The 15,686-nt window shown below is 46.3% G+C and overlaps 1 protein-coding gene across 1 annotated transcript in view; it reads left to right on the top strand.

Moving 5' to 3' along the window:
* The first annotated feature begins 1,025 nt into the window (after positions 1–1,025).
* Positions 1,026–15,686, top strand: part of myo7a (myosin 7a) — an 86,046-nt gene continuing 71,385 nt past the window's right edge. The window contains exons 1-2 of the mRNA XM_012958126.3: positions 1,026–1,189; positions 15,422–15,474. Coding sequence (XP_012813580.1) covers positions 15,457–15,474 — 18 coding nt within the window. The 5' untranslated portion in view covers positions 1,026–1,189; positions 15,422–15,456. The remainder of the gene's footprint in view (positions 1,190–15,421; positions 15,475–15,686) is intronic.

The raw sequence follows: 15,686 nt of genomic DNA, 5'->3' as shown, positions 1-15,686 counted from the left end.
GCCATTGGTAATTATCAACCAGGGTCCCAGAGGGTAGGGACTGGCAACTGGGTTGGACTGACCCAACTGGAACAGTAACAGGGAGAAATCCCAGGGACCCCAGTCTTTGTGGGTCCTACAGTCCTGGCCTCTTGGTTGGGGGGGTCGGCCAGGTTGGTGGGTGGAGCCAGGGGGTCGGGGTTTCTGGTTGGCCCAGGTACCACAGTCTGACACTGACTGGCAATGGAGAGTGTGGGATTCTGGGAGTTGTTGTACAACCTCCTGATGCCTTCCCTACCCTAATAAAACCTTATTTTGACCCAGAGGCCACCGTATAACAGTGTCCCCATAAGGCTGCATAAGAGCTGGGGGCCCACAGGTGGGTTTATAAACACCAGGTCCCCATACAAAGGGCCCCAGTACTACTACAGATGGAGGCAGCTGGGTTGGAACCCAGTCCAATTGCTCATAACAATACAACAAAAATACCTACTCGTTTGTTTTCTTAATTAGAAGAATAGGCAGAATGTATTTTTAACCCCGGCACATTCATTTGGTTCCTGCTGTGCATATTTCCCCTTTAAATGCCGTGAAAGGTTCCGTCCCAGAGCAAACAGAGCTTTTATGCGCAGCACAATCCCCTGAAGTCAAGCACAACGGTGCGGCTCTGAGAAGCACTTCTGCCCCTTTATCCCCATTGTACTTGCCCTTTATTCTGCCTGTGGGGTAGGGCGCACAGGGGCCTCTTGGGAAAGAAAATGCAAACTTTCTATTGTCAGACGGTCAGGAAGGAGGCTGGGAGTTGTAGTTCCATTACAGCTGGACAGTTACAACACAGGCAAAGCTTAATTGCATTGTCTCTTTCCCCTTGGATTGGGCTCTATAACCCTGTCCAGCACTGGCTGAACTACAACTCTCAGCAGCCATGTATTTCTATGACAGGCGACTATATCCCAACTCCACCTCTCCCTCTGATGTCAGACCTCTTGGCCCCAGTAATCTCCTCCTGTGTATAATAAGGATCAGTGCTGATGAATAGGCAGGCAGGCTGCTGCAGGCTGCACCGACAGGTTGTGGCTATCCCAGGGCTACAGGGCAACAGAGGCACCGGCAGGAGGACCAGCAGGCAGCCTGTGATTTGCACCTGCAGGGGGGACGCTTGGCCGAAATCACTTTGGGACACTCCACAGGGGTCTATGGGCAGCCGGGGGTAAGTGTCTGTCAGTCCGGGGCTGTGAGTCCTGCTGATTCTGTAAGGATTTTCCTAATCTTCTTAGCTGCTGCCCAGGCTTGTTAGTTACGGCAGGGAGTTAGGGAAGGGGCAGGGAGGTGTCGGGGGGGTTACTGGGTTTATGGTGCAGAATTCATAGATTTAATTCATTACAAAAGCAGGTATATATATATATAGCGGGGTACAAGGGGGTCTCACCTTGGTACCACCATCATCCAAATTAAATTGTATGTGTGTATGTATGTATGTATGTATGTATGTGTGTATGTATGTGTGTATGTATGTATGTGTGTATGTATGTATGTATGTATATCTTTATTTATAAAGTGCTACTTATGTACCCAGCGCTGTACAGTAGAATACATTAATACAAACAGGGGGTTATTGAGATAATAATAGATAAATACACAGTATAACAATAAATACAAATAAATACAAGATACAGTTGCAATAAGTTAAGAGTCAAAGACACAAGAGGATGGAGGTCCCTGCCCCGTAGAGCTTACAATCTATATGGGAGGGTAACTTACAGACACAAATAGGCAAATATAAGTGCAGTAGGTCACAGTGGGTGACACTACAATATAATATTATTACAGGTAACTACAGGGGCTGCTGGGAACTTTAGTTTAGCATCAGTCGGGGGGCATAGAAACATAGCTGGTGTATGGGGGGCCTTGGCACTGTAACTATGGGTTAGGGGGGCCATGAAGTAAATCTGGGCTCCATTATTAGGCAGAGATGCCCAGTCTGCAGCCCCCCAGTACCCCTGCTTGGTACCCCCCCTACCTTCAGCCTGTTCATTTATGCTCTAAAGGAGAAGTAAAATCACTAGGATTGCCACTTTGTTAGTTCACCCCCCCTCCCAGTGACTATAATATTAACAATAGATTGTAAGCTCTTTGGGGTAGGGGAAAGTGTTCTTATTTATTGCATTTAATCTCATATTCTTCTTGATATGTGCAAAATATATGTACTGTGAGCCCTGATGCCACTTTATAGGGGGTAAACACTGAGCTGGTGAATAGGTGCGTCTGTTGTTTCCTACTGTATTTGCTGTACAACTGTTAGCGGTGCAAAATAGGGGTGAGGGGTGCAAAACTGGGGGGTGAGAAACCCCACAATAATAGAAAGAGAGTTACCTGGGGGTTACCTGTCTTTAGGGGGGCAGCCCAGGGTCATGTAAAGCAGCAGGGGGAGAGGGGCAACAGCTATGGGTGGGCAAGGTGGCAACACTAAGGGTAAGTAGTTGCATATATGAGGCTGGTTTTGCCCCACTAAGCCAACAGGGTTATGCAGTAACGGGGTGCAAATCATTATAGGGGTGACACATTGGACACACCTTGATGAATATACCGCCATTGTTCCCATAATAATACAGCTTGGCGTAACCGGCTGCCGCACACATGAATAATAAATGCCCATTACAGAAGCTCCTATTGTGCGTCGCCAATTACAAGCACAGGTGTTAAATCTCCCCAATTCCAGCTGCTCCCAGCGCGGCCTGGCTGAGGATTCTGGGAGTTGTATTCCACAAAAAGGGGGCTGAGCTTAGTAGGGGCACATTGAAATCCTCTGTGCGGCTATTTAATTTGGGCAAATGAGTAAAATATAGAACATTTATTACAACCACCGTGGCACATTAACTGCCCAGTAACAGCCCCTGTTGGCATTAGTGAGTGCCAACCTAATAGGCAACAGGTATAAAAACAAAAGTGGCACAGAGTGATTGACATAAGTAGGGGCGTAACTATAGGCTAAGCAGACCCTGAGGCTGCTAGGGGGCCCATGAGATATAGGGGACCAGGGGGCGTTGCTACCTCTGAGCATTGTTTCCTATATAATCAAAATGAATTACAAAGTTAAAGGGGAACTACGCCCTAATGCATAAGGAAAGAGAATGTCATTCTAAGCAACTTTTATTTGCAGACAGAATCAGAAACTGAAAACTGTTTGTGTGGCCCATTCTGTTCTCTGGTTCCGACTCATGCAACAATGAATCAGGAGTGAGGTCTCCCCCAGGTCTGTTATTCAGCCGGCTTGCAACATTGTTTCAGTCATCAGAACCAGCAGTGCAGAGAGCAGACGCCGCTTTCAATTTCATATACAAATAACTTTAAAACCACGGATAATATTGAATGAATGCATATTGGAAAGTTGCTTAGACGTTTGAATGCAAAAATATTTTGGGAGGTGAATTTCCCCTTTAACTCCAGCCACAGCCGGGCCTCCCAGGGCACCCAGGCAATGATCCCTGCATGTGTGAGGTGCTGTCACCCTGCTCAGCGGCCGTGTCTTTCAATCCTGTCCCTTTATTCAATGTAACCGCATCCCTCTGGGCTCATCCAATAGCCGCCATGTAACCTGAATGTACCGACAGTCACAGCAGCTCAGCCCCCCCCCCCCAGCGATCCCCTCAATGGGATATACATGGGTAACATCCCCATCAATAGTTGATACCCCCCCCACTGCCTAAATATCAATTAATATTCTCCTGATTTCCACTTGACTCTATTCTTTCTGTTCTGCACAGGCTGCTCCCGGTGTCCTATAGAGCTGCTATCAGCACAGCAGGACTTAGTAGCACAGAAATACTGCTCGCTGATGCAGACCCCAAACAGCTTCTGATGTAAAAGTGGGTAGGGGTTCAGTGCACAAGGAGAAAGTATTGAGTTGTATCCTCTCATATCACAGCCAGCATTTCGTGCTCGTTAAAATACTTTTTCCCTTGAGAGTGAATAAAATAGGATTATTTTTAAATTAGGTTTTACTTCCCTTTTAATATACATGAATCCTAAAATACACAGGAAATGTATGCAATTCATTATAGAGTTTATTTTGGAGCTTTTTATTTGGTCACAGAACCCCTCAGTGACTGCTAATATCCTTATCATTTACAGTAGGGGGTACATTATCCCTTATAATACATGAGTGATACTCAGAGTTCCCTGTATAACTCAGCCTGCAGCCTTGTGCCTTTATATGGGGGGCACAGAACCCCTCAGTGACTGCTAATATCCTTATCATTTACAGTAGGGGGTACATTATCCCTTATAATACATGAGTGATACTCAGAGTTCCCTGTATAACTCAGCCTGCAGCCTTGTGCCTTTATATGGGCACAGAACCCCTCAGTGACTGCTAATATCCTTATCATTTACAGTAGGGGGTACATTATCCCTTATAATACATGAGTGATACTCAGAGTTCCCTGTATAACTCAGCCTGCAGCCTTGTGCCTTTATATGGGCACAGAACCCCTCAGTGACTGCTAATATCCTTATCATTTACAGTAGGGGGTACATTATCCCTTATAATACATGAGTGATACTCAGAGTTCCCTGTATAACTCAGCCTGCAGCCTTGTGCCTTTATATGGGCACAGAACCCCTCAGTGACTGCTAATATCCTTATCATTTACAGTAGGGGGTACATTATCCCTTATAATACATGAGTGATACTCAGGGTTCCCTGTATAACTCAGCCTGCAGCCTTGTGCCTTTATATGGGCACAGAACCCCTCAGTGACTGCTAATATCCTTATCATTTACAGTAGGGGGTACATTATCCCTTATAATACATGAGTGATACTCAGAGTTCCCTGTATAACTCAGCCTGCAGCCTTGTGCCTTTATATGGGCACAGAACCCCTCAGTGACTGCTAATATCCTTATCATTTACAGTAGGGGGTACATTATCCCTTATAATACATGAGTGATACTCAGAGTTCCCTGTATAACTCAGCCTGCAGCCTTGTGCCTTTATATGGGCACAGAACCCCTCAGTGACTGCTAATATCCTTATCATTTACAGTAGGGGGTACATTATCCCTTATAATACATGAGTGATACTCAGAGTTCCCTGTATAACTCAGCCTGCAGCCTTGTGCCTTTATATGGGCACAGAACCCCTCAGTGACTGCTAATATCCTTATCATTTACAGTAGGGGCCCAATTATCCCACAAACTGTTAGACTGCTGTTCATTAAAGCCTTTGATACAAACATGAGACACGCTAGTGCCCCATTATCCGACTGGGTTCCCAGAGCTGCCAGCAGAGCTGATGTGTTATCATAAGGGAGAACCGTCAGTTCACCTGCTATCAACCTGTTTGTCACGTCCTGTCCTTTCCTCTACAGGTGGATATTCTCATACCAGACATTCCTTTTCACACCCACGGGACAGTCACAGTACAGAGACACGTACAGGACCCATTGGGCCAAGGCACATACAGAACCAGTGCGTGTACAGTACAAATGCACGTGGGGTAGCAATGCACATACAGTAGTAATGTATATACAAGTATGGGATCCCTTATCCGGAAACCCATTATCCAGAAAGCTCTGAATTACGGAAAGCCTGTCTCCCATAGACTCCATTTTAATCAAATAATTAATTTTTAAAAATGATTCCCTTTTCTCTGTAATAATAAAACAGTACCTGTACTTGATCCCAACTAAGATATAATTACCCCTTATTGGGGGCAGAACAGCCCTATTGGGTTTATTTAATGGTTAAATGATTCCCTTTTCTCTGTAATAATAAAACAGTACCTGTACTTGATCCCAACTAAGATATAATTACCCCTTATTGGGGACAGAACAGCCCTATTGGGTTTATTTAATGGTTAAATGATTCCCTTTTCTCTGTAATAATAAAACAGTACCTGTACTTGATCCCAACTAAGATATAATTACCCCTTATTGGGGGCAGAACAGCCCTATTGGGTTTATTTAATGGTTAAATGATTCCCTTTTCTCTGTAATAATAAAACAGTACCTGTACTTGATCCCAACTAAGATATAATTACCCCTTATTGGGGGCAGAACAGCCCTATTGGGTTTATTTAATGGTTAAATGATCCCCTTTTCTCTGTAATAATAAAACAGTACCTGTACTTGATCCCAACTAAGATATAATTACCCCTTATTGGGGCAGAACAGCCCTATTGGGTTTATTTAATGGTTAAATGATTCCCTTTTCTCTGTAATAATAAAACAGTACCTGTACTTGATCCCAACTAAGATATAATTACCCCTTATTGGGGGCAGAACAGCCCTATTGGGTTTATTTAATATTTATATGATTTTTAGCAGATTTGGAGATCTAAATTACGGAAAGATCCATTATCTAGAAAAACCCAGATCTCAAGCATTCTGCATAACAGGTCCCATACCTGTAGAACACAAATGCACAAACTGATGGAATGCACATCCCTTTTTACACAATACAACTCCTGCAGTACAGGCAGCAGCAGCATCTCAATGGGCACAATAAAAATAGATTTTATAGGCTGATTTGCCCTTTAGTCTAGCTGGTGTTGCCTCATTACCCAACATAGGAGACTGCAGTGAGATTAAATTGTGTGTGGCCCCAACTGTCACTCTACAAGGATAATCCCCCCCCCTCCATTTTTCATGGAGGAATTTGAATTGCGAATTGGGGCTGATCAATCACTCACAATCTTAGCGCCACTGGGAATCATATGTTGCTTTTTCAATTACAGACCCACAGCTGAGGCTGCACCCTGGGGGGGGGGGGGGGGCGGAGTTAGGGGGGGCACCCATTCAGCAGAATTCCCTGTTCAGCTATCATTCATGGCCCCACACACTGGGATACCTAACTGTTTGCTTGAATTTGCAATCACTTTCTATTTGTGAAACAGGTTTATTGAAAAACCCCCATGGTTTGTTCTTGTGCTTATGTCTGTGACAGTTGCCCTTTAAACGGGAGACTCTGTGGGGAAGTTGTTACAATCTGTAACATCAGTGTTTTAGACCCTCCTCCCCTGCTAGAAATGATGCAGAAAGAGTAGAACAGTTTTGCAGCTGGATTTCAGCATATAAACATGGGATTTATTCCTACTTTTTGATGGAACAGATTACAGGGATAGGGATATTAGGGGTTTCTGGGTTGGGTGGGGCTATTTACACATTTTGGTTCCCCTTTAAAGTTTCCACTCTGGAGCTGAATAGGCCCCTGAGGGACACAGGGTGCCAGTACTTTGTTCCCCAATGTAATTGCCTATGTATGAGTACAGTGTAGGTCCTTCTGCACAGGGGGCTGCTTCAACTACATTTTTCCAGTATTAAACAAGTGTGCTACCCCCCTGTAGTCTCTATATTAACCCCTACATTCCCCTTATAGCGTAGATTTGTCATTAATGACATCAGTGGGAGCGGCCATGATTGCTCCAAAGAGCCCACCTCACCCGAAGCCTTCAAAGCAACAGTGACCTCTTCTGGTCTCTTTCTTTCTATGTTTTTGAGCAAAGCATCATGGGAGCGGTGAAATCCCTGCAAATCATGTGCTGTTTTCCTGAATTAAAATTGCTATTGGGATAGAGGTGCGGCCAAGCGTGTAGGGAGGGAGAGCCAAGCCTTTCCTGCCAAAAGCCGTGCTCCTACACGCTTCACATATGTTCCCTTGTCAGGCTTCAAACGCGCCGATAAAGGGAGGGAAACCCAACACCATTGGGCGATTTTATTCTGGCCGCGCACACGCGTTGTGTTGAGGAAATCAAACCCGCTACTTAGTCACATGATCCTTTATTTGATTATAGGCCGTTAGAGACAATAATAATTGGGAGTCTTTTGTGCCAAGGTCTCACTGTTACCAGCTCTCCCCAATTCCACACTGGGAGCCCTCTCAGGTAACGGGAGGGTGGCACCCCTGGGTGCTCTCTCGGGTAACGGGAGGGTGGCACCCCTGGGTGCTCTCTCGTGTAACGGGAGGGTGGCACCCCTGGGTGCTCTCTCGGGTAATGGGAGGGTGGCACACCTGGGTGCTCTCTCGGGTAACGGGAGGGTGGCACCCCTGGGTGCTCTCTCGGGTAACGGGAGGGTGGTACCCCTGGGTGCTCTTTCAGCTAAAGGGAGGATGGCACCCCTGGGTGCTCTTTCAGGTAACGGGAGGGTGGCACCCCTGGGCGCTCTCTCAGGTAACGGGATGGTGGCACCCCTGGGTGCTCTCTCAGGTAACGAGATGATCGCACCCCTGGGTGCTCCCTCAGGTAACGGTAGGATGGCACCCCTGGGTGCCCTCTCAGGTAACAGGAGGATGGCACCCCTGGGTGCTCCCTCAGGTAACGGTAGGATGGCACCCCTGGGTGCTCTTTCAGCTAAAGGGAGGATGGCACCCCTGGGTGCTCTTTCAGGTAACGGGAGGATGGCACCCCTGGGTGCTCTTTCAGGTAACGGGAGGATGGCACTCCTGGGTGCTCTTTCAGGTAATGGGAGGATGGCACCCCTGGGTGCTCTCTCAGGTAACGGGAGGATGGCACCCCTGGGTGCTCTTTCAGGTAATGGGAGGATGGCACCCCTGGGTGCTCTCTCAGGTAACGGGAGGATGGCACCCCTGGGTGCTCTCTCAGGTAACGGTAGGATGGCACCCCTGGGTGCTCTTTCAGCTAAAGGGAGGATGGCACCCCTGGGTGCTCTTTCAGGTAATGTGAGGATGGCACCCCTGGATGCTCTGCTCCTGCTGTGCACATTGGGTGAGGATTATGCAGCTCTAAAATATTTTTCCAAATTCTACACTTTTTTACACTTTTGCACTGCTTTAAATTTGATATATTTTGGTTTAATGAAAGAAAATATCATTCTAAGCTAAGTTACTTTACTGGGAAAAGGTTGAATATTCCTTGACCATAGTTCACCCATGCAAAATAATAATCAGACCCAATGACAAATGGGTTGGGGCTGTGCCATACAATGATAATATTCCATGTTTAAAAGTAAATTTGGGGGGCTGTATTAAGAGGCGGGTTGCGTTGTTGCCCCCTCGATGTGCCCCATGGCCTGTCCAAGCTCAGCACCCCCACCCAGCGTCTTGCCATTCCAGTAGCCATTGAAAAAAACAAAAGGAATTCTGGAAATGAATTCCAAAGGACTCCAAAAAACACCCTATTTACTGTACATGGGTTTATCCTATAGGCTAAAGCTCACCCACTGGGTTTTTAACTTTGGAATTTATTCCCAGAATTCCTTTTGTTTATTTGTAGGCAGTCTCCTTAACCATAATGATTTGTTCAGTAGCCATTGGCGTAACTCGATGTTACTGGGCCCCACAGCAAATATAGGGCCCGAAAACATTGGTTTGTTGTTATGGCGAGGCCATAAAGGCCCGGACCTAGGGCGGCACAAATTCAGGGGTGGCATTCCGCCCAGCCGCTCCATGTGTGAGATGAAAGGGTGGCACTTGCGCGTGATCCTGGGGAGAAATCTGGCACTAGTTAAGTTGCCCTATTCTATTACAATATATTGAAATTGCTCACTAATTAGTGCCTTACTGGGCCTTACTGGGCTCTCTACACTGCCAGGGTGTGCTTTCTCTGCAGTTACGTGGCTTACGCCCCTGTGCGTATTTGATACATAATACGAGAAAGCCGTATCCGCGTCCCTATTGTGGTGAAAATGAGCAGAAACCGTGCGCTCTTTCTATGTGCATGTAGCGTGCACGGCCATGAAATGTTGATGAGGTATCGCATTCATCCTATAGACAGGCACAAATGGCCACACAGGATACAGCGGCGTGTAACCCAAGCCAGGGTCGGGCAGGGAAATGAATGCTCTATAGATTCTGCTACTGGCCCACCGGCCCAAAGTGCTCCTGTGCACTGGCATAGCTATAGCCAAGGTCAATGTGACCCTAATTCTGATTGGTACCAGGAGTAATAAGGCCCTGCATTGGTTCTTGTGTTGGAGTTGATGATACAGTGATCACTGCAGTGCTAGTCACTTTATAGACTACTAGCCATGCTATAGTGGCTTGTTCACCTTTACATTATTTTTTAGTAGATGTAGAAATTGTAGAGAGTGAGATAATTTGCAACTGGTCTTCATTTTTTATTTTTCTGAGTTTATGAGTTATTTAGGGTTTGGAATATCAGCAGTGATCTGGTTGCTGGGGTTCAAATGATCTTAGAAACCAAGCAGTGGTGTGAGTGAGACATTGCAATATGAATAGGAGAGGCCTAAATAAAATAATAAGTTAAATTGTAGCCTCATAGAGCAATAGGTTTTTCGGCTTTCTGGGTCCGTGACCCCCATTTAAAAGCTGGAAAGATTTGGAAGAAGGAGGTAAATAATTAAAAAACTTTAAAAAATGAAGACCAGTAGAAAAGTTGCAAGGAATGGCTTATGTGTAATAACATTTGTGTTATTGTATCTGGAAAACACTGCTTGAAAATTGTTAGCACAGATGCCGGAGCCAATCAGAAGTCAGAGGAAGAATCAATATTGTAAGAATCCAGTATGGGCATCTGGGGGATGATTGATCCAATCCTGTCTGCAGTCCTTTCCTGCCTACTGCACAGTGTGTGGGCCTACACAGGGGAACAATCTGCAGTTGTGTAAAGTTATTTGCAAATGTAATTGCTATAAAAAGCTGTGTCTGTCTGTTTACAAGTTTCTGCCACTGCTGGTCCTGACTCCTGAAACACTGAAACCTGAAGACCTGACTTCCGCTGCATTGTTTCAAGAGTCAGAATGCAGACAACAGAAAGGGACAGACAGACAGTGCTTTCAGCAGTCATTAAATTACACAGAACACTAAAAGCATTGGAAGTGTGGGATGAATGAATTCTGGGAAGTTGCTCTCTACAGAAATTAAAGAAAGATCTATATTGAGTGACAGTGCCCCTCTCCCCGGGGCCACCGGGCTCCCATTGACTCACAGGCTGGCCCGGGATATTAGGCTTAGGTTTTATCCATAGAAAGACAGAAGGTGAATGATCCAGAAGAACAAGCAATGTAAATATGCCGGAAGTTACTCATTCATCAAACAATTTGTAGTGATTTAGAAGTGGCCTCGTTTAACCCCCTATTTAAATCTGGCATTGGCATAAAGGGTGCAAGGCAGGGGGCTGGTAAAACAACTATTATGGTGGCCCAACACAGACCTCGCCGTGTTATTGGTGCAATTCAGGCAAGCAATTTGGACTCTTGCCCCTGTAAATCTGGACATTTATAAACCCCACATCCCTAAAGGTGCCCATACACCTTGAGATCCGCTCTCTTGTCGATGTCGCCAAGCGAGCGGATCTTCTCCCGATATCCCCACCTATGGGTGGGTGATATCGGGAGAACCCAGGCTAATTCGATTCAAATTATAACGACGGGTATAGGCAAAGTCGGTCGGGGGCCGCATCAACGAGCTGATGCGGTCCCCGATCCGACTAGATTTTTTAACCTGCCCGATCGAGATTTGCCCGATTTCAGGCCCGTCGGTAGTGCCCATACACGATTAGCTGCCGAATCTGTCTAAGGGACTGATATCGGCAGCTAGAATCGGCCCGTGTATGGGCACCTTAAGGCTAGTTAGCAAGGAATTCAGGTGCCTGCTGCAGACTGCATTTCACTGAATACATTGCCTATTTGCCTTTCAGCCTGTGGATTCAAAGCTGGAGCGGCGAGCCTGCCATTCATGCTTATAATAACCAATATCAAATGCTCTGTTGGATCAGACATCCTTTGAACCCAATTCACCACCAGGCTTGTTTGTTAGCCCGTAACGGGCAATGATCATTTGACTGGTTATTGACTCCTTACCCAGTGTTCCCTCTGAGTACCCACGGGTATAGGAGGAGACCCTGTTTAGCCACAGGAGTGCAAGTGTCTGAAATCCCTTCTTATTGACTACAATGAGATGTGGCCAGGACTAGCCAAGGCCAACAACTGAAAGAAATGATTGCATTAAGGAGCACCAACACAGTCATAATCATAAGTTATGGCCTCTCTGTGCCAGTTCCCACTGCCGCCGGTGATTTTGTGCCGTGTTCCAGAGGAATTGTGCCAGCAATATCAACAAAGTGTGCAACATTCCCTTGGCCAATGCTTTCTTTATTAGGCTTGAATTGACGCCTGGCCGGTGTGTAACTGGACTAGCTGGTAAATCACCAGTTAGAGCCGGCACCAGTATTACGAATTTACCGGCAATGTACTTGTTGGTTAATTAGTAATAACCTTTAAACCCTCTTTTCCTCACATTCTCCTCGCTGATCAGCCTTTATAATCACAGGCCCATATCTGCCCAGCCCATCTCCCCACCCATTTACCAGTCCCATTCACCCATTCCCAGGCAGTCTACCCATTTCCCCGCCCCTTATGTCATAGCCCTGCCCCCCAAAATGGCGTCAGTGCCCCCACCGACCTGAAGGTCAGTATTATAGAAAAAAAAGATGGCAACTCTTGGCTACGCTGAGCAGATCATCCACTGGAACCACCTGATCCCCAATAGGGACACATAAGTTTGATTTTGACCTTAATATGCTCAATTGAACATTTTCAAGCCAAAATTTGCAATGTGTTAGAGGGGTAGGATTCTCTCAGTGTGACTTTAGCCTGAACATTTAATTCAGTATTATGCTCTGCAGCCTTCTGATAATAGGAAGCTCCTAATAGTGCCAGTATTGGTACTTTTTACCTCAAAATGTGAGTAGTAGTGCCAATGCAAAAACTTTCCTTTGCACCCCAATAGGAGGCAACAGGTGATGAGTTGATCCCAGGGCCACAAACCTAATGTTATTAGAAGTCTCTGGAATATTCCCAGACTTCCCAGCCCGGTCCCCTATTTTGATATTCTTCCTTCAGATTTCCGATTCTCATTGCTGTGAGTACGATAAATACTGATTTATAGGTCAGGTTCTGGTCAGAAAGGCCTGGGAAAGATTATTGTTTGACAATGAGGGGTCAGAGCTGAGTGTTTCATTAGCCGGGGTAACCCTGGATTATCCCCTCATGGGACTGGGGCAGTGTGGGTAACCATGTGAATGGGTCAGCTGCTCGCTGCTAGCAAAGCGTGTGAAAAAGGATAGTTCTATTATATAAGCATTATATCAGTCTATCATCTGAGCCTGTATCCTATTGTGCCGAGAAACATTATCACCACGAGTAGGAGCAAGTGACGAAGGGCCCTGGCAATGCAATAAGGCTGGGACATCATACTAAGTAGGAGCAGGGAGCTGCGGTTCAGCAACACCTAGAGGGCTCCAGGTTGAATATACCTTATGTATATAATGAAAACAGCTTAAAATTGTTACATAATATAACACTGACTTAATATACATCTACATTATTCCCCCAAGGAACCAAACAAATTTTGATGACATTGTACGGTCTGATAATACTAGGAAGCAATGATTTTTTGATTGTGGTTCAAAATTTGGTCGAGTGCCCCCTGCGCTTAGAACAAGGTTACAAATATATAGAAACATTGGGGTAACAGTCACCCTGCTATAGTTCCAGGGGTACCCAGGGCACAAATAAGCACTCACCCCAAATCCCCCCCTAACTGGCCTTCAGGCTGGGCCCCCTTAGCCCATAACAAGGTTACAGATATATAGAAACATTGGGGTAACAGTCACCCCGCTATAGTTCCAGGGGTACCCAGGGCACAAATAAGCACTCACCCCAAATCCCCCCCTAACTGGCCTTCAGGCTGGGCCCCCTTAGCCCATAACAAGGTTACAGATATATAGAAACATTGGGGTAACAGTCACCCCGCTATAGTTTCAGGGGTACCCAGGGCACAAATAAGCACTCGCCCCAAATCCCCCCCTAACTGGCCTTCAGGCTGGGCCCCCTTAGCCCATAACAAGGTTACAGATATATAGAAACATTGGGGTAACAGTCACCCCGCTATAGTTCCAGGGGTACCCAGGGCACAAATAAGCACTCACCCCAAATCCCCCCCTAACTGGCCTTCAGGCTGGGCCCCCTTAGCCCATAACAAGGTTACAGATATATAGAAACATTGGGGTAACAGTCACCCCGCTATAGTTCCAGGGGTACCCAGGGCACAAATAAGCACTCACCCCAAATCCCCCCCTAACTGGCCTTCAGGCTGGGCCCCCTTAGCCCATAACAAGGTTACAGATATATAGAAACATTGGGGTAACAGTCACCCTGCTATAGTTCCAGGGGTACCCAGGGCACAAATAAGCACTCACCCCAAATCCCCCCCTAACTGGCCTTCAGGCTGGGCCCCCTTAGCCCATAACAAGGTTACAGATATATAGAAACATTGGGGTAACAGTCACCCTGCTATAGTTTCAGGGGTACCCAGGGCACAAATAAGCACTCACCCCAAATCCCCCCCTAACTGGCCTTCAGGCTGGGCCCCCTTAGCCCATAACAAGGTTACAGATATATAGAAACATTGGGGTAACAGTCACCCCGCTATAGTTCCAAGGGTACCCAGGGCACAAATAAGCACTCACCCCAAATCCCCCCCTAACTGGCCTTCAGGCTGGGCCCCCTTAGCCCATAACAAGGTTACAGATATATAGAAACATTGGGGTAACAGTCACCCTGCTATAGTTCCAGGGGTACCCAGGGCACAAATAAGCACTCACCCCAAATCCCCCCCTAACTGGCCTTCAGGCTGGGCCCCCTTAGCCCATAACAAGGTTACAGATATATAGAAACATTGGGGTAACAGTCACCCCGCTATAGTTCCAGGGGTACCCAGGGCACAAATAAGCACTCACCCCAAATCCCCCCCTAACTGGCCTTCAGGCTGGGCCCCCTTAGCCCATAACAAGGTTACAGATATATAGAAACATTGGGGTAACAGTCACCCTGCTATAGTTCCAGGGGTACCCAGGGCACAAATAAGCACTCACCCCAAATTCCCCCCTAACTGGCCTTCAGGCTGGGCCCCCTTAGCCCATAACAAGGTTACAGATATATAGAAACATTGGGGTAACAGTCACCCTGCTATTGTTCCAGGGGTACCCAGGGCACAAATAAGCACTCACCCCAAATCCCCCCTAACTGGCCTTCAGGCTGGGCCCCCTTAGCCCATAACAAGGTTACAGATATATAGAAACACTGGGGTAACAGTCACCCCGCTATAGTTCCAGGGGTACCCAGGGCACAAATACTCACCCCAAATCCCCCCCTAACTGGCCTTCAGGCTGGGCCCCCTTAGCCCATAACAAGGTTACAGATATATAGAAACATTGGGGTAAGTGGGGCTAAACAGTGTTTCCAATTTTATAATGAGCTATGGGGGGGCTCTGACCAAGGGCTGGAACTCAAAGGGGGGCTTAAAACAAAAACCTTCTGTATGTGAATCCCTTACAAACACATTTTCTTGCAATTAAAGTGACCCTAAGGAACGCCCTGTCCATTCCATGACTGCTCCCTTGTGCATAGGAATCAATGGAATCCTCAATATTAATCCCTGTATTTTATCTTTCCCTCCCCAGACGCTACGATTGATGTCTGTGGCCCAACGAGGAAGATGGTGATCCTGCGGCAGGTAGGTTCCCTTTGTATGTATGCATGTGTGTATGTATGTATGTATGTATATCTTATGCTACTTATGTACCCAGCGCTGTACAGTAGATACATTAATACAAACAGGGGGTTATTAAGATAATAATAGATAAATACAAAGTATAACTATAAATACAAATAAATACAAGATACAGTTGCAATAAGTTAAGAGTCAAAGACACAAGAGGATGGAGG

This window comes from Xenopus tropicalis, chromosome 2 (assembly GCF_000004195.4).
Source record: "Xenopus tropicalis strain Nigerian chromosome 2, UCB_Xtro_10.0, whole genome shotgun sequence".
In the NCBI taxonomy this organism is placed as follows: domain Eukaryota; kingdom Metazoa; phylum Chordata; class Amphibia; order Anura; family Pipidae; genus Xenopus; species Xenopus tropicalis.
This window is presented reverse-complemented; position numbering and strand designations above follow the sequence as displayed.